The 18574-nt window shown below is 37.3% G+C and overlaps 1 protein-coding gene across 3 annotated transcripts in view; it reads left to right on the forward strand.

Moving 5' to 3' along the window:
* Positions 1 to 18574, forward strand: part of LEF1 (lymphoid enhancer binding factor 1) — a 109477-nt gene that overhangs the window by 61703 nt on the left and 29200 nt on the right. For 2 of the 3 annotated variants that reach the window (XM_070949104.1, XM_070949105.1), the window contains exons 4-6: positions 1925 to 2057; positions 11473 to 11563; positions 18384 to 18506. In XM_070949104.1, coding sequence (XP_070805205.1) covers positions 1925 to 2057; positions 11473 to 11563; positions 18384 to 18506 — 347 coding nt within the window. Of the gene's footprint in view, positions 1 to 1924; positions 2058 to 11472; positions 11564 to 13573; positions 13658 to 18383; positions 18507 to 18574 lie in introns of all 3 variants that reach the window. The other variant, XM_070949106.1, reaches the window with a different exon arrangement.

Raw genomic sequence — 18574 nt, forward strand, 5'->3', positions numbered from 1 at the left:
ATGCAAAAGGGTTTTTTTTACCATTAAAACTGCTAAGAACACTGCTTGTAGTAGTAGTTACTAAGAATCAAGCTCTATTTGAAAATGTCTCTACCTAGCTATGACCCACAGATCTTTTTAGCTATGATCCACAGTTCTTTTTAGCACATTGTTGTTTGATCTTAGCATCAGACTTCTGTGATTCAGCATTGGTAATACTAGACTGGAGTACTATACTTACATGCTCACAAATGATCTGTGTTTGGACGTATTTAGGCTAGACAGGAATGTCTAAAACAGGAGCATTTAAGACAGGGGTGTCAAACTCAAGGCCCATGGGCTGAATCTGGCCCACAAGGGGCTTAAATCTGGCCTGCAGGGCTGCTCTGGAAACAGTGAAGGACTGGCCTGCAGTGCCTCTGCCAGAGAAAATGGAGTTCATGAGGGTCACGCATGGCCCTCTCAGGCTCCATTTTCAGCTACGACGGCCTCCTGCAGCCTTCTGCCAGCAAAAACAGAGGCAGTGAGGGCTGCATGCAGATGGCTGCAGGATGTCAAGCTGGCCATGCCCACCCTGGCCATGGCTACTTGCCCCCCCTCCCCTGAGGTCAAACACAACCCTGATGCAGCCCTCAATGAAATTGAGTTTGATACCCCTGCTTTAAGATCTTAATGTTTTAAAACCTTTTGTTTAAAATAATAATTAAAAAATTAACTTGGTGTGCTGTGAAGGAAAGTCTTTGGTACAGTATTATCTTTGTTTTCAAGAATGTCTTTAATCCCTTGTATGAATGAGAAAAGCGGACGGGTTGACTCTTAATATTTTGTTTAGAAATATCCCTGTCTGCCCAGTACAACTCATCAAGGTAGGATTAGATGAAGTTACAAAATATCCTCAGACTTCTGGTAAATTAGCATTTTGTGGTTGTATGTACTATAATGATAAAGGTTTGTAGCGGGTGCCATGATGAAACTACTTTTTATGGGTAGTTTCTAACCTTTTAAAATTATTACGCCATGTTAGCTCTACAATGCATTATGGCTAGCCAAGTTTTTATATTCTTCTACCTGATTTCTGCTGTCTGAAATGAGCAACGAAGTGATGTGTCTGCTAATCCTTGACTATTTGTTATGCAGATGGTGGTGAGGCCTAGTATTTGATCAATGGCTATTGTTTTATATTAGACAGGCATAATCTGCAACCTGTGGTTGAGTTCACCCATTGTCCTGGACCTAACTTTGTTTGATTTTAGTTTCACATGTTTTATATACCCAGTCATTGTATTATTCATGATAATGGCTTGATAGTCTGGGTAAAGTTTTTGTGGCTTATTCATCAAACCATTATTTAAATCTCCACTTACTGTGAGAGTGGGTATGTCTGAGTACAGGTAGTTCTCAATTTACAATAATTTGCTTAGTGACCGTTCGAAGTTACAACGGCACTGAAAAAATGACTTATGGCCATTTTTCATAGTTATGACCGTTGCAGCATCCCATGGTCGTGTGATTTGCATTCGGATGCTTGACAGCTGACTCACATTTATGACAGTTGCAATGTCCCAGGGTCGTGTGATCACATTTGTGACCTTCTGACAAGCAAAGTCAATGGGAAAAACAGATTTATTTGACAACCGTGTTACTAATTTAACAATTGTAGTGATTCACTTAACAACTCTGGCAAAAAAAAAATCATAAAAATGGACAAAGCTCACTTAACAAATTTCTCACTTAGCAACATGTTGGGCTCAGTTGTGGTCATAGGTTGAGGACTACCTGTACTGATGTTTGTGAAACAGAATTAAATTGTCCCCAGTATGTCTTATTGTTCAGATAAAAAAAAATGAGGCAATTAAATATGCAATATTTTTATCAGGCCTATTAGTTTAAGAAAAAACAAGCAAAAGAAAGAAATGCTACTCAAGCCTTTTGTTTTTGTTTGCAGTCCAACAAAGTCCCTGTGGTGCAACCTTCCCATGCAGTCCACCCTCTCACTCCACTCATCACCTACAGCGATGAACATTTTTCTCCAGGGACACATCCTTCACACCTCCCCTCAGACGTCAACACAAAGCAAGGTGAGCTAATCCTTCCATTTTTACAGCCTTTGAAAAGCTGTTAGAAGAAAATCTCTCTCATGTTTTCTTTTGAGAGCCTCAGATGCTGAAAAGGATATTTTCATACTATGAGGATGAAGGCTTGTTCTCCAAACTTGTGGGTTGGTTTCCAAACATTTCATTAACAGGGTAGGTAACATCTTCAGCGGAGTTTAAGGGATTTTCATGCTATCTTATAGTACTGGTGGATCCAGGTACATACAGTAGGTTTTCCCTTTTTCCTGATTACCTCAGTCCTGTTGTATTTGAAGTAGAGCCCAGTAATTCTAAAATATCTCTGAGTTGCTGTTTTTGAAAATTTGGGTCCCATTAAAGGAAAATACAATGCCATTGTTGCATTTTGTTACTAGCCATATGATATCTTAACGATTAAAATAAGCTTTCTTTAAAGGAATCCAAATTGCTTCCCTCTGATGTAATGTTACATTTACAGAACATGTGTTCCTCATTCAACTATTGGAAGTAGTAACTTGGTCATTGGAGTAGCTCAGCAGTTGAGACACTGGGCTTGTTGGTTGGCAAGCTGGCAGCCCAGGTTCAAGACCTGAGCACCGCATGATGGGGTGAGTTCCCGTCCTCGCCTCAGCTTCTGCCAACCTAGCAGTTCGAAAGCATGCAAATGCGAGTAGATAAATAGGTACCACTTTGGTGGGAAGGTAACAGTGCTTTGGGACATCATGCTGGCCACATGACTGCAGAATTGTCTTTGGACAGCGCTGACTCAATGGCCTTGAAATGGAGATGAGCAGTGCCCCCTATCATCGGCAATAACCAGCACAATAAAATCCTTTACTCCTTTACCTTTTTTAAAAACTTGGTCATTAACCAAAGAGGTTGCAAAATGAAACTCTGACTGTGCTTAGGATCATACCTCAGCTTTTTTTTTTTTTTTTTGCTTTAAAGACACAAAGATTATAAGGCAAGGATTGGTCACAAAGTTATTTTTTTATCATTGTTGTAACTTCAAATGGACCCTAAATGAGGCAGTTGCTAAATGAGGACTACCTGTACTAGATTAGATAGTTTTCATTCACTCTCAGGCACTTTTGTAAGATTAGCTTGACCATACGCTTTTGGAAAAAATTGCCTAATTTCTATTTTCTAATATATTTACATCAGTAAGTAGCCATTTGAATCATATCCAAAAATTATATTTATATCAACTTCACATCTCTGTGGGTAGCAGAATATGCCAACTGCCTATTGATGGCCAAAAACTTAATGGGTGTTTTTAGTCATCTTTGTGAAACGCTATTATGAAACACTGTTGGCTAAAACGAGAGACCATGCAGTGATCAATAATGATTTGTTTATCTTACTTCTCTTGTTTTGCAAACCTCAATCCAGGTGTAAAAGCTAGTTTCTCTGTTAAAGGTCAGCTAATCATTGTGCTGCATCTTTGTAGATTTTATAATGTTTATAAAATAAAGTAGAACGAGTGGTGCGATGGCCTAGAGGTGGAGCTCTCGTCTCACAATCAGGAGGCTGTGAGTTCGATCCTAGGTAGAGGTAGGTATTTCTCTCTCTGGGCGTGATGAGAATGTATCTGCTGAACAAAACTCTACATTGGCAACAGGAAGAGCATCCAGCCAGTAAATACTCAGCTCCATTCAGTTACCCAGACTCCACTCCACAAGGGATTATGAGGTCATTAAATGAAGATGATGATAAAATAAAGTAGAACCTTCCAGTGTATCATAATCTAAAAACAATGCCTCAAGTTTTTTCTATATATCTTAATCAGGCCATAATTGCAAGACTAATTTGCCAATTATTTTTGAATGGGCATTCTATGTTCTTATCTCTGTATTTAACTCCTACATGTCACTTCCTTCTAATTTATTCCATCCATGAACAAACCATAAATGTTAATACTTCATATATTTGAAGAGACATACCTTGATCAAGAGAAATTGATGCCCTAATAATTTAGACTTTAAAATAACAAGTCTGTATTTTTCGTGTAATATTACTACCTCTCTGGAAACTGAAAGAGAAAGATGATACCGTTTAAAGTAAATATTCTTAGTTATATAAAACACGTGATGGTTTTATAACTGTAAGTGTGTATAAACTAGTGTTCAGTTTTATAATCATTTTAGCCACTGTTTATGCACTGCAGGATAAAGGCCTCTTCTGTATGTTTCCAGCCAATACAGTTCTGAGCTTTCTTTGTTGGGCCGGCAATACTTGCTGATGTCATTGATCCACCTTGTTTTAGGTGTCTTTCATGGATGCTTTTTATCAAGTGGGATCCATTCTATGACTACCTTGGTCCACCTGCCATCAGTTCTTCTTGCTATGTGACCAGTCCATTTCCATTTCAATTATTTTACTCTCTTGATGATATTGTACACTTTTGTTTGTTCTTTAATCCAGTGCAGGTCTTTCCATGGCTCTTTGCGCCACTCGTAGCTTTTGTATCAGTTGTGAGGTTAGTGTCCACATTTCAATGGCATATGTTACAACAGGTAGCACCCACACTGATCGAGAACAATTCTCTTCAGTCATAGGGGGAGGTTGTTCTTGAAAATTATGCTTAGCTTGCCAACCACATTTAGTATGCTGTTCAGTTTCCTTTATTGTATCACCTTCCATTGAGATCTGTTGGCCAAGGTATATGTAATGGTCTACTACATCTAGTTCTTCTCCAGATATAACAACATCTTCCTCAAATCTTAAGTGATTTCAATAGGCACCATTGATTTTTATTCCATCTTTTGCCTAGTTTAATTTGCGAAATACTTCTTCAAGGCAGGTTGAGAAAAAGATAGATGATATTGTATTGCTTGTCATACACCTTATTCTGTGTTGGTTTCCACTTTGAAATCATTAAGGCAAATTGTCGCCATTGTTTTTTTCATATATTGATTGTAGTAAGTTATATAACTGGGGATATTGACTTTATTTATTTTAAATAGTATCATCTTTATCTTTCAGGTACTTATTTAGATATATCTTTCTGATTCTTTTTGAAGCTTGAATATGTACAATTTGGGATAATTTTTTGAAATTTTTAGACTGGTTTTTCAAACTATGATCTCTATATTCCATAAGCATGCGAATGCAGCAATTTTTATCTTAGTAGAAGTTTCCTTCTTGATCAGGGGTTCTAGAATTTAAAAAATGAAAAACTTTTGAGTAATATGTTAAATAGAACTTTTATTAATAACTCTTGAATACATTTAAATAATTAAATAACTTTTTTCAGAATAATCCACTATAGGTAGGCTTTATCTATTGAGTTTGGGAACCAGTATATTTGCAAGTAGAAATGCAGTGGCTCCGTGGCTAAGATGCTAAGCTTGTCGATCAAAAGGTCAGCAGTTTGGCGGTTTGAATCCCTAGTGCCGCATAATGGAATGAGCTCCTGTTACTTGTCCCAGCTTCTGCCAACCTAGCAGTTCGAAAGCACATAAAAAATGCAAGTAGAAAAATAGGGACCACCTTTGGTGGGAAGGTAACAGCGCTCCGTGTGCCTTCAGTGTTTAGTCATGCCAGCCACATGACCACGGAGATGTCTTCGGACAGAGCTGGCTCTTCGGCTTTGAAATGGAGATGAGCACCATCCCTTGAGCCGGAAAATGACTAGGACACATGTGTGGGGGGACCTTTACCTATATTTGTACAGGTTTTTTTATGTAGGCATGATTTGGGCCTGTTTTTTTAAAAAAAAATATTTTATGCATACATAAAATGTCTGATGACCTTTGTGTACAGATAATTACACTTTTTAGGGATTAGGTTTAGGTGTCTATATAATGGGCCTCAGTCATGGCGGAACTTGCTGAGTAAGCCTAGTCACAAATGGTTCTTCTGCAGCAGCTGGCCTTCACTGGAGCAGCCTGCTCAGTTGGTGATGGAGGAAGTCCTTAGTGCAGGGGTCTCCAACCTTGGCAACTTTAAGACTTGTGAACTTTAACTCCCAGAATTCCTCAGCCAGCTTTGCTGGATGAGGAACTATGGGAGTTGAAGTCCAGAAGTCTTAAAGTTGCCAAGATTGGAGACCCCTGCCTTAGTGGTTTACACTGATTTCTCTATTGTGGGAGTAGAAGGGTTTCTTAATTGCACTACCAAATGCTAAAGCTGCTTGCAAACCACTTCCAGTTGATTCCACTGACGGTGCTTGTGGTTGGGGAGTCATCTGTTCTGCAAACCCTCTAATTACAGCACGGGCATTTGTGGCCAGAGTTCCTTCTATGATCAAGAAGAAGATGATGCTAATGGGAGAAAGGAGAAGGGATGTGATCCTAGAAGAAAGAAAAAGTTTAGTCGCCACAATCTAGTCCTTCAGTTTCCTTAGATTACTAGAAGAGACTATTCATATATAATTAGAGCCATCGGTATTGGTTTATCCTTTAATCAAGAAACTATATTTTGTAAAATCAAAATGATTGAGGTCAGAAAACATGCTCAACCAAGAATTCTCAAGGCTTACCATTACAGTCTTAAATGAAAAAACAAATATATGTGTTTTCCCCTGGAAAAAAATTTAATGATTCTGGTGGCTGGCTTAGGCAAGAAATAAATACTCCTTATTTTTAATAATTAAATTTTAATCTGTGTGTCAGGTAAAACAATAATAGATTCCTGCAACTTTAAAAATTAAAATTTTTTAGAAATGAAGACATAAGATTGAACCATCACATATTTTTAAATGAAAAAAAAATGATCTTATTTTTGCATATTTTCTGAAAAAAATGGAAATTATTTTCAAGACAATCATTCTTTTTTCTTCTTCTCTCATATACTTTTCATTTATACTTCATGCTCTTTATAGCAACAACTGAAGAAAACCCTAACTTGCATAAATAGCATGTTGCAAATGGAATATTTATGGTCATAGCTTTCTCACTTTAGTCTCTTCTCATTTATTTGTTGTTCTCATTTTGTGCACTGATCCCAAGAAAAGACATTTTTGGGAAATGAGGGTTTTGTCCATTTTGACTGCATTAAAATCCATAAAACACAGTACTTTGATCAAAGCAAATTAAGAATATTCCATCAACTATTTTAATATAATGATGGATTTTATCAGGCATTTCAAAAGGTGTTCTATTAGTTGAAGAATAAAATATTGTTCATAGAACTCTTCTATCTTTGTTAAGAAAAGGAACAAGGTGGAAAACCAATTCATAAGCGTAATATAATTTACAGATCTGAGCTCAACTATTATGCCCAGAGTGACTTTGAACGGTGATTGTGACCCCTCTCAAAGTTACTTGCAACTCCCCATGGTCATGTCAGTTCAAGGACACTATGCTAAGCCAAAACAAAGCAAACTATGTTGTGGTTTAGTGCAATGCATAAAACTAGGCGTCATCTAATATGCATAAAAATAGTGACAGGTGTTTCACTTCTCAGGATGATGAAGCAAAGTAGAAGAACTGAAATAGACATACAGTATTATTTCAAGTTATTCACATATCCAAAGCTCTACAATTTTCTGGCTCTCTTTCTTAAAAATCTGAGATTGTTTTAGCTATTACCTCTTGGTAACTTAAACTAGTTTTGTGCTGAAAGCTCAAAGTAGATAGGAATAGTGTCACATGGTGTCTTATCTTGGCTGATAATGTGAAACTAAAGCATATGCATGCATACAATCCTCCAAGCAGTTATGATCTTTATGTTATTTCCTGGCACATGAAGGAGTGCTTTTATTTAGCTCTACTGCCTGGAGATGCCTAGAGTGATTCTTGGTAGGTGCAGTAGAAAAGTACTACGGAACAGATAATTTGTCTATGTGGCTTCAATAGTATCTGTGCTTAATATATAGTATTCTGCCCATATGCCTTGCTGTAAAAGAAAATTTTAAAATCTTCTCTTAAACATTACCCTATGAACCATCAGTACCATTATAGTCTTTTTTTAAATTAAGAATTAAAGTCATTTTTAGCTCACACATTTCTTTAAAGTAACTTTACCTACTGAGATTCCAAGGAAAATAATAGTATATGTTGTTTGTAGGAGATTTAGTAAAAGGGGAAGGAAATTTATAAATGTAGCAAAATAAGATTCACCGTTAACATGATGAATTTATTGCTCCTTGCTACTTTGTATAGGTGTGAGTATGAGCTTAGCTAGTAAATGCAGACAAGTAGTTTTGAACACTTCCTGTATAGGTGAATGGATGGCCGGATGTTTATATAGTATAAGGCAGCTGCAAGAAGAATGGAGTTCTCATTAATTGCACTTTCTTAATTGAATTTTATATTGTAGTTGGTTCTTCTAAACCAGGGGTGTCAAACTCACATCGTCACGGCAGCGTCATGTGACGTATTGGGACTTTTCCCTCCTTCGCTAAACCAGGCAAGGGCATGGCCAGTGCGTGATGCATCCGGCCCATGGGCCAGGAGTTTGACCGCCCTTTTCTAAACAATCTAATCACTTGTCCCTCTTATTATTTAGAATGGAGGACTTAGATATAAAATAAAATACTTGTTTTGTTTATTCCTTAATGCACTAAATCCATCCAAAATACCTTTATGATCTTTGTGAGCATCATATCTCCTTGGAATATGAGATTTAGATAGAGCGTGAAGACCATAAGGCTCATTTGGGATTCGGATTACTTTTAATCCTTAAGGTGATTTTTAGAATTTGTAGAATATATATTTTTTTTTACATTTTTGAGAGTCTGAATTGATGGATCATTCCCAGTGAGACTTCCTTAGTCTATTCCAAAAATATTAACTACTACAAGAGTGACCTTGGCACCCAAGAGTCGATATGATGAGGAGCTTAGCTAGAGCTGAAGTGAGACTCAGAAGGTAAATGAATCATATCAAGTATGACCATTGCAGGCCTGAAAATGATTTTTAATTAACCACTGATCCTCAGTGGTAGCAAGTTCATAAAAGCTGTACATCTCAAGGGAACCATATAAAATGTATAAGCAGCAATTTACAAAATCGAATAAGTCTTTTTGAAACTGCTGCTTTCATTCATCCCACCCAGCCTCTTCTTATATATTTAGCTGTTCAATATGATTTTTCAAGACTTAAATCTATTACAGTCACACAAACTCTACTACTTTATCACTTGTGTATCATATAACTTCTTCCTTTTTTTTCTTTTTAAATCAGAGAGAAAATCAATCAAGAAATGTAAAAACTACGAGTCTTGTAGCATAAGCTTTTCTGGGCCAGACCCTACTTCATCAGATACATGAAGCAGTCACCTAATGGGTAGGTATATATATCCTAGTACAGAGAGAAGGAAATTGACATCTACAGGGAGAAGAGTAGGGGGAGAGGCCTAGTGGTCAAGCAATGAAAGAGGGGGCGGGCGGTGTAATCACAATGCCATGCAGAGCGCAACTGATTACTCAATGCAACCCAATTTTACACAAACTTATGAAGAAAAGGCATATTTAAAAAAAAAAAAAACTGGAGTCTTACATAAAGACCTACTTTTCTGCAAGATTGCATCGGGCAACTTATTTCCAGGCAACAGAATCCATTTATATTTTGCTTATGTATTTTTCAACAGAATAGAAGAATCTGAAAAAAAAAAAGTTACTGCATAACATTGCGCACTCACCTCTCAACCAGTTCATTAAGGTTAGATTTTAAAGCTGAGTGCAGTAAAAATGCTGCAAAAGTTTTTCCACGAACCCTTGAAAGAACTAATAAAATGACTGCCATATTTAATGGTTTAGTAAGCATTTTAGTTCCTACTTCCAAGTGCTGTTCCTCTTTTCAAGATAGATTGATAGCATCTTCACCTGAACTCCCTCAGTAAATATGCCCTTAAAGCAACTCCACTTTCTAGGCACCACAGCGGAAAAAAGCATGATGTAGTAACATCATCTTAAAGCGATGTGTCTCTACCACAGCATACTGAGAAGTCTGCTGTTGTCTGCAGCCAGATCCTACAATATAACTGTCTTTTCTCCATTCTTTTGGTCATAAATATCTTTCTCCAGGAATTGCATCAGAAATTCTTAAAACTCAAATTTGAGAAGGTAAAGGTAAAAAATACATTGGCAGGGTCTCACCAAGTGCCCAGGGTATATCTTCTATAGGACCATTCATACAGGATAATAGCATATCGCTTGCTGCCATTGATAGCCCTTAGGTGACACTATTTTGTGCATCCCGGAAGATGGCCATTGATCCTCACAAGCTTAAATGAATGCTTGTCCTTCCTTAGAATCTGTAGCCAAGTCTAAAACAGAGTACAACACTAATGTGCTACCAAAAGTAAGTTAAATTGTGATGCCGCTTCTGTTCCATCCTACCTCAATAACAACATCAGCCATAATACTGAGAATCCATTCATCTGTCCATTATGCTCTTCTATAATAAACAAAACTAGGGTTTTCCTAATTCAGAAGGTAAATGAAATTGGAAGCTGCTTAATTTGGTATCCTGATGAAGCTATTGCCCTCTCACGTGATTTTATAGTGTTCATGTGCTATGCCTATTTGTAATCTACTAGTGAGCCCACTAGTCACAAATGAGTCACACTCATTCTGATTTGTGTTCTGCATAATATTGTGGTGCATCTACTTTCTTGTGCAGTGCTTGACCTTTTGGCTTTGCTTTGGACACCTCCTTCTCTTTGTACCTAGGGTATATGCATACACATTTACCTACTGAGGTGACTATATGTTTGGTTTATGAAAACTTATGTCACAAAAAAATTGATAGATACTAAGGTGCCAGTTAACTTTTTGACGATTAAATCATATCAGGTTGAGGAACTGCAATCCTTATTTAGCTAACCACATTTGTCACATGATTATAGAAATGGCTAATATAGTATCTAGTTTCATTCATTTAATTTAATTCCAAATGATAGTATCTAGGAAACTGATTGTTTCACTGGATGAAGTGCTGGCTTTTAATCTGTTCTCATAAAAGATGCAATTTTGGTGTTCAATCCTTCAATGTTCCTGAAGACATAAGAGTTGGATCCAGCCTAAGTAAGTTACCTGAGATGAATATAAGCTACTTGAGATCAGTACAAAGTTAATTGAGTACCGTTGATTTATCTGTTCTAAAGGGTCTGTATTCAAAAAAGATTTGCAATTATATTATATATCCTCTAGTTTGGTTGAAATTCTCCAGTTTTAATTCTGGCTATGACACTAGTTGGGGAGTAACAATCTGGAATATATAAGGCTAGAGTAGACAAAAGTAGTCTATGTCATGCACTATTGGGGGAAAAAGATCTACTTATACTGCAAACTCAATCTTTCTTTTCATAGGTTTTTAGATTAAATGGCTCTATTTCCTGTTTTATCATGGATTATTTATTTATTTATTTTAATGCCACCTATCTCTCCTACAAAGGGACTTTGGGCGGCTTACAGGTTATTTTTATACTCTTTAGGCTAAAATGATGATTTACATTCTGTACTTTTTAACAGGCATGAATCGGCATCCTCCAGGTCCTGATATTTCCACCTTTTATCCCTTATCTCCTGGAAGTGTTGGGCAGATAACCCCACCGCTTGGCTGGTAAGAGCTTCCTGCTACTTCTGAGTTGCACTCATGTATTTTGTGTTATGTACATCCAATGTATGCTTATTGACTTGAGAAATGACTTGTTTTAAAACAATTGTAAGGTTTCCATTATTAAATAACAAAATACAATTATTTATAAAAAGTATGGAAAGTAGTTGGCTTTGCAGAGCAACCTATTGAGAGTAAATTGGACTCAAGAAATAGTATGATGTTCCTAAATGAAATCCAGTGCACAATTCACAGACTCTATGACTTGAATAGTTGGGAGCCCGATAATATGTGTTAGGTAAGATCGTTTATTTGGACTTGTGAAATACACAAGTGCCACTGAATACATGCAGAGTGCCACATTACCACTAAATAACCACAATTTATATGTTCATTTTGCACTAATTTATCTTCAGTGTAACAAATGTTTCAAATTTGTAAAATTCTTCAAGGCAAACTCTCCTTTATGAAGGAGGAATGCCCAATTTGATTCAATTTAGTAAATGTATTCTTTGTTTAGTCTAAGCTGAAAAAATGGCAATTGAGTGAATTGAATTTACCTTTCATGAAATTTCTTCCAAGGAGTCAATCAGGTGCAGTATTGCTTAGCAAGAGTATCTGACATAAACAAACGGGTGGAAAAGAATTGTAGTGATCTAAATTTTTGTAATTTTAAGATAATATTAAGGATGCTAATGAGCTATCTCTATAACTCTTTTGAGAATTTGTCATTTTGACAAAGCTGGTACATTAGATAGAAAAACTCCATTTGCTACTTGATGTATTATTTCATGTCAAAAAATACTAAAACTATTTGAATAAACCTTTTTGATTGGAAGAAAATTAGGAGAGCCAAGAGTTTGGTGGCCAAGCTTTTTTATATTATTGTGGCTGTTTTTGCACTAAGGAAAGATTTTTTGGAGTGTGGGAATAGATTTGGTTCCAACTTTTAAATTTTAACAATTGTTTGCTTCTTTGTACGTACATTTTTTTTTCAAAGATGAATCTGAATTAAAAATACTGGTAATATGAATAGTATACAGCACTTAATTCTCTTACGTTTCTGCTTATTGCTGTACTGTATGATTGATATTTGAATTGTGTGTGCATAATTGTGTACATATGCAATGGTCTAACCTACCGTGTATGCACAGAAGTTAACTTAAGTGTGAAGAGTGCCATGGTGAGAATAAGAAAGGGCCAGCAGCTTTAAAATGCCAGTTTCTTAAATCTGTCAATCAATAGCTCTGCTTGAATAGAATTGAGTGTACTCTTTCAAAGAAAATTCAATTATTCTCTCTGAAGTTGATACACAAGTGTGTTAACTTCTATTCAGAAGTTGCATTAATTCAGGATGGGAAAAAACCCCAATGTAAACTAAACATAAAAGATTCAAAATATTTGAAACATTCAAATTGAGCTGTTCATGTATCTATTCAGAAGAACAGAAGTTTATATTAGAAGTTTCTTTGTATTTTAAACTCCCTTTCAAGGTTTTTGTTTTGCATTCAAACTGTATGAACTTGGGCTGTGTATACACATTGAATCTGATTTCAAGAAGATGCTTCAGACAGTTTGTTGTATGCAAACAACACTCTCCAATGCTTCACAATGTGGGAAAAGACACAGTTGCTTAAAATATAACATATAGTTAATGTTTTTGTTAGAGTCCAAATATCCCAGGATTTTTTAAGAATGTCCCTTTACCAGAAATAGGCAAAGCTATTGGTTCCCTCTGCCTGATTGCTCCAGTTTGGCTCCTCCTCCTTCTGCCATGGGAGTGACTAAACAATACAGGAAGGTATTTTCATGTTTTGTGAAAACTGGGATTCCCAGTTTGTTACTGTTTTAATAATCATAATATAGCAAGAATAAATCCTAGTTTATTTGTTCTTACGAAGTGAAGAATAAGCTACTCGGGTTATTAGTTGGTTATCTATTTATTGGTGTTTGGAAAAAGGCAGATTGACTTCTGTTACTTTATAATTGATGGGTTGCTTTCTTCTGTGACCTCAGGCAAGGTCAGCCTGTATATCCCATCTCAGGTGGATTCAGGCATCCCTACCCATCCTCACTTTCAGTTGACACTTCCATGTCAAGGTAGGTGTAGGTGGGGAATGACTGGCTCAGGAACAAATGCTGGACATGGAGGGGAATTGGCTATTCTGCTTTGTCCTGGTGGCTACCTTTGCTTGCTCTCTCTGCCCCATTAGCTAAATTGCATTTAAGTCTCTGTGTATGTCTATAGAATACTGTGTATATACAGCTTGCAATTATCATTGGCTGATTAAAAGACATCAAATCTGTGATACAACAATCTTACTGAGGCCAAAGAGAGTATTAGTTTTGTCAGCACAAGTGCAATGAAATCATTGTACATAATGACTGAAAATAAAATGGTGACTTTTGACAGTTTTCTTTGTATTCTCTCTCCATTCTCTGAAGCATTCTATTTAAATGTAGAATGCAAGATAGGAAACACTTTTCCAGGCTCCAAACTATTTTACAATTAAGACAAAAGAAGCTGTGTAGACATGGTTATATTGCTGTACGAATAAAGAACTTTAGTGCAAGCAGGCAGCACTAACTAGGTGTTGGTGGTGGCATCATTTTGTATCATTCTTATCTTTCTGTGGTATGAAAATATGGGATCTATATGCTGTGCTTGGTGTACCCAAAGGTCGCTGTAATTTTCTATGTATCTCATATCAATAAAATGCAACATACAAATAAAAACAATTTAACATATTTGTTGGCTGGGTGTGTGGAATACATGTACTGTTTTCAGTTTAATCACACTTTTTATTTCCTCCCATTTACAGTTGTGCCACGCTCAATACAACTTTTTCTAATATGCTAGTTATCAACTTATACTATTTTCTGTCAAATTTTTATATGAATTAATGCAACGTGTCAGGTTGCCAACTAGTTTTTGCATATGAAGGATAGAAAGACTAGATAAGACTAAATAAATATCAAACTAATACAAAGACACTACTTTCATGTTTAACAGTTAATACAGTTCAGTGTAATTAACAGATTAACATATTATTAGCTAAATCAGGGTTCTCCAATGTTGTATTCTCCTGGTATATTGGCTTTCAACACTAGTTGGTACTAATATACCCATCTTGATATTCTCTTTTGGGTTAGAGTGGTTCTCAACCTTTTCTATCACCCTTTAAAAACTTTTGTGGACACGGATCATGGCCATGGAGCCCCAAGACATAACTCAAGGTTTAAACCAGGGGTGAAATCCAGCAGATTCTGACAGGTTCTGGAGAACCGGTAGCGGAAATTTTGAGCAGTTCGGAGAACTGGTAGTGGAAATTTTGAGCAGTTCACCTCTGTCTGGCCCCAGAGTGGGGTAGGAATGGGGATTTTGCAATATCCCTCCCCCAGGAGTGGGGAGGAAATGGGAATTTTGCAGTATCCTTCCCCTGGAGTGGGGTGGGAATGGAGATTTTGCAGAATCCTTCCCCTGCCACCCCCACCAAGCCACTCCTACCAAGCCACACCATGCCCACCAAGCCACACCCCCAGAACCGGTAGTAAAAAAAATTGGATTTCACCACTGGTTTAAACTATAACATTCCTTCAAGTCTTTGCAGAATCCTTATGATGACATCACATCCCCCACCCCCAGGTTGAGAACCATTGGTTAGACAATATTATGCACAGTGCAGAAAAACAAAAGTAAGAACTAGTAAGGGTTAGTAAGAAATGTAAAGGCATAATATAAGAAAAAAAAATAGCTCAAACTAGTTTGCACCAGCATTATTCACTGTACTGCTCCATACCTTTCTACCTTCTTCACAAAATAATCCTATTGTTCTTTAAATTTCTCATCATTCTCTTTCTAAAAACCTCATCAACCTCATCAAGTACTTTCTTTCATGCTGTTGATTCCTTTTTTTATTCAGTCCTCCTTTAACAATGCTTCATTCTTTACAGAATCTTTTCTAGTTTTACCCCAAGTTTAATAATCTTATTCTGTGCAGATTAGGATCTCTGAACAGAGACTATTTTGCAAACTAACATACTCTTGCCCACATTCTGGCAACTAGCAGTATATTGACATGCACAGGATGCAGTCTTTGTCAATATTAAAGTTGATGTCTGGCACATCTGGACCAATATTCGATGTGAGAAACTAATCTTGGCCGAATAAAGAGAGTAATTGGTTGCCCGTCACTGCCACCGCCACCACCATTATGATGATTTTTAAAACATTGGGGCATTATTGATTTTATCTATTCAATTTACACATGTTCCCCAGCTCTTTATAACATTAGCAGAATGGTCTGCTGTTAAACTGGTAATAGTTTGAATGGCTTCACTAATGAAGTACAGAAAATTCTGCTGGAATCGTGAAAAGCTATTTAATATTTACTGGAATACCTTTTTTAAATAAAGAAGTGAAGAGATAGCATGAGGTAGGATCTATGCTGGAAATCCTTTTCAGTGTGTAATGTGTAAAACTGCCCCAAGTAGTCCTTGCGGTATGCAGTAGCTATTTTGCTTTAAGAGGCACACACCGGTGTGTAGTGCTTTAAATGTCTGAGAAGAGAGAAAACCTGCATTTCATTATGTAGAGCATTGCAGCTCCAAGTTCCTGGCATTATATGTTCTTCTCATTACTTTGATTGGGTGCAACCATGCAAATCTGCACAGGAGTGAATGTAAGAATTAATTGAGTGGCAGCTCTCAGTTCAACATTTCCATACGTGCGTGTCGGAAACAATAACACTCTAATTTATTGTATATACATGGATTATGAACCTCTGCAGAGTGTAGATTGGGATCTTTTAGAGCTTACATAATTGTTTGATGAGAGCCACACACACACACACACACACCATACTGGGTAACTAGGAACATCTCCCTCTAAACTCTTCCAGTTTGTCTTCAACCATTACAGCAGCCGCAATTTCATATTTGGACAGGACGTGCTTGTCCAATATGGTTATTTCTTTCCTCCTCCCAATTTTATTTAAAAGTATCTCAACTTTTCTTCAAAACTCCTTAAAACTGTTATTTAAGGCTTCATACATTGTCTTGTGACAGGCAGTTGGCCAACTTTATGATCTTAAGGGCTCTGTTTCACAACTCTGCATTGTAGGAATTAAGGTTTCCCCTTCACATGGATTTATTTGCTTGGTGAGAGTTACACAGTAGACCTATCTAAACACCACCCGGCATTTATTAAGCAGGCTCATCACACTATTTGCTCTTGTCTGGGAGCAAGCTTTATGGATGGCAGACTCTGAAGCTCCTCATCTTCCTCCAAGCCTCCTATCAGGCAGTAATGTTCGGTGATGCCTTCATCTCTTTGAGAGATCAGTCGGATTCTCTATGGTTTGACACTTAGCTAATATTTGCATTGGAGAAAATGTCCGTAAAGTGTTTAAAGGTTTTAAAAGGCTTGCCCTGCTCACTTCCACCAACGCTAAGAAGTAAGAGAGGAGTAAACCTTCTCTTGTCAGCTCAGTTCCAGCTGCAACAACTCAAGTTTCTCTTCAGTGGTGATGTCTTAAATTTTATTACCCATTCTTGCTATTGAAACATTTTCCAGTTGATACTCTGAAGTGTTTCATAAAAGCTCTACTACATCTTGGACCCTTTCCTTCTCTATGCATTAATACAGTATATGCACTCATGTGGATAGATATCCTTGTTTCATAAAGAATTAGCAATAGCAATAGCAATATATACAGTTTCATAGTGCTTTTAAAGCCCTGTCTAAGTGGTTTACAGAGTCAGCATATTGCCCCAACAATCTGGGTCCTCACCTCGGAAGGATGGAAAGCTGAGTCAACCTTGAGCCCGTGAGATTTGTACTGCTGAACTGCAGCTAGCAGTCAGCTGAAGTAGCCTGCAGTACTGCACTCTAACCACTGCGCCACCTTGGCTCCTCAATTAACTGTAAATGCAGTTGTTTGAATGCCATCTATGCATTCTCATAGCTTGTCCTGTTTTTTGGTCTCAGGAACTTTCAGTACTGGATCTGTTGTGGTGGCTTCAGAGTCTTTTTTCGAGCCTCCCCAGGCTCCAGAGACCAGACATGGGCCCATTTCCAGCCTTCCCGAACTTCCAGTAGGCCCGTTTTTGCCCTCCCCGAGCCTCCATGCGCACCCTTCACTTACCTGCATCCAAAAGGGGCCGCATGGGGACTCCTGGGAGGGGTGGGGGAGGGTGGGCAGCACCAGCCTGGGAGGGGCGGGGCAGGGTGGGAAGGGCCAGCCAGGAGTGAGATTTGGGGGTTCTCCGAAATCATGTGTCAATGTGTATCATCAATCTGTATCATGTGCCTGAGGCGTGAGTCACATATCATAGAGACAAGATAAATATAATTGAACACATTGATCCTGGGATTTAGATTATACAATTAGAAAGTTATAGCTTCTCAAGGAAATGCAATTTTTTCTCAACCTTATTTGCTTTCTGCATGACCATTCCTCCTTTTTTTAGCTGGTGGTGGGTAACTTTAATGTTATATTTATGTGAGAAAATATTTTTATGAAGCTAAGATGAAATTAGCATTATGTTTCCTACTGTATGTGTTTTTAGAATTGTTGGAGGCATTGAATTTCTTTGCATATTATACAAGATATCTACTGCAACATTTCTCCAGGATTAAAGGACAAAAATAATCCTGTTTATTCTGTCCCTATCTTAGCTGTCAAATATAGACATCTTAATATTTTTGTTGCTAGCCCAATATGAAATATTTCTTCCTAGGCATTCCTTGTGATTCATATAATTGTTCAATGCTAAGAGAAAATTGCCATTATGAAAAAGACTTGCCCTTTTTCATCCTTTGTAGGTTTTCACATCATATGATCCCAGGTCCTCCGGGACCCCACGCAACTGGAATCCCTCACCCTGCAATTGTAACACCTCAAGTCAAACAAGAACATCCACACACAGACAGTGACTTAATGCACGTGTGAGTTGGACTTTTCCAAGTCTTTTAACAATCCTTAATCTGCATTCCCTGGGAAGCAAGTGGACATG

The sequence above is a fragment of the Pituophis catenifer genome, unplaced genomic scaffold (assembly GCF_029215685.1).
Source record: "Pituophis catenifer annectens isolate HBS135680 unplaced genomic scaffold, rPitCat1.0.hap2 SCAF_8, whole genome shotgun sequence".
Classification (NCBI taxonomy): Eukaryota; Metazoa; Chordata; class Lepidosauria; order Squamata; family Colubridae; genus Pituophis; species Pituophis catenifer.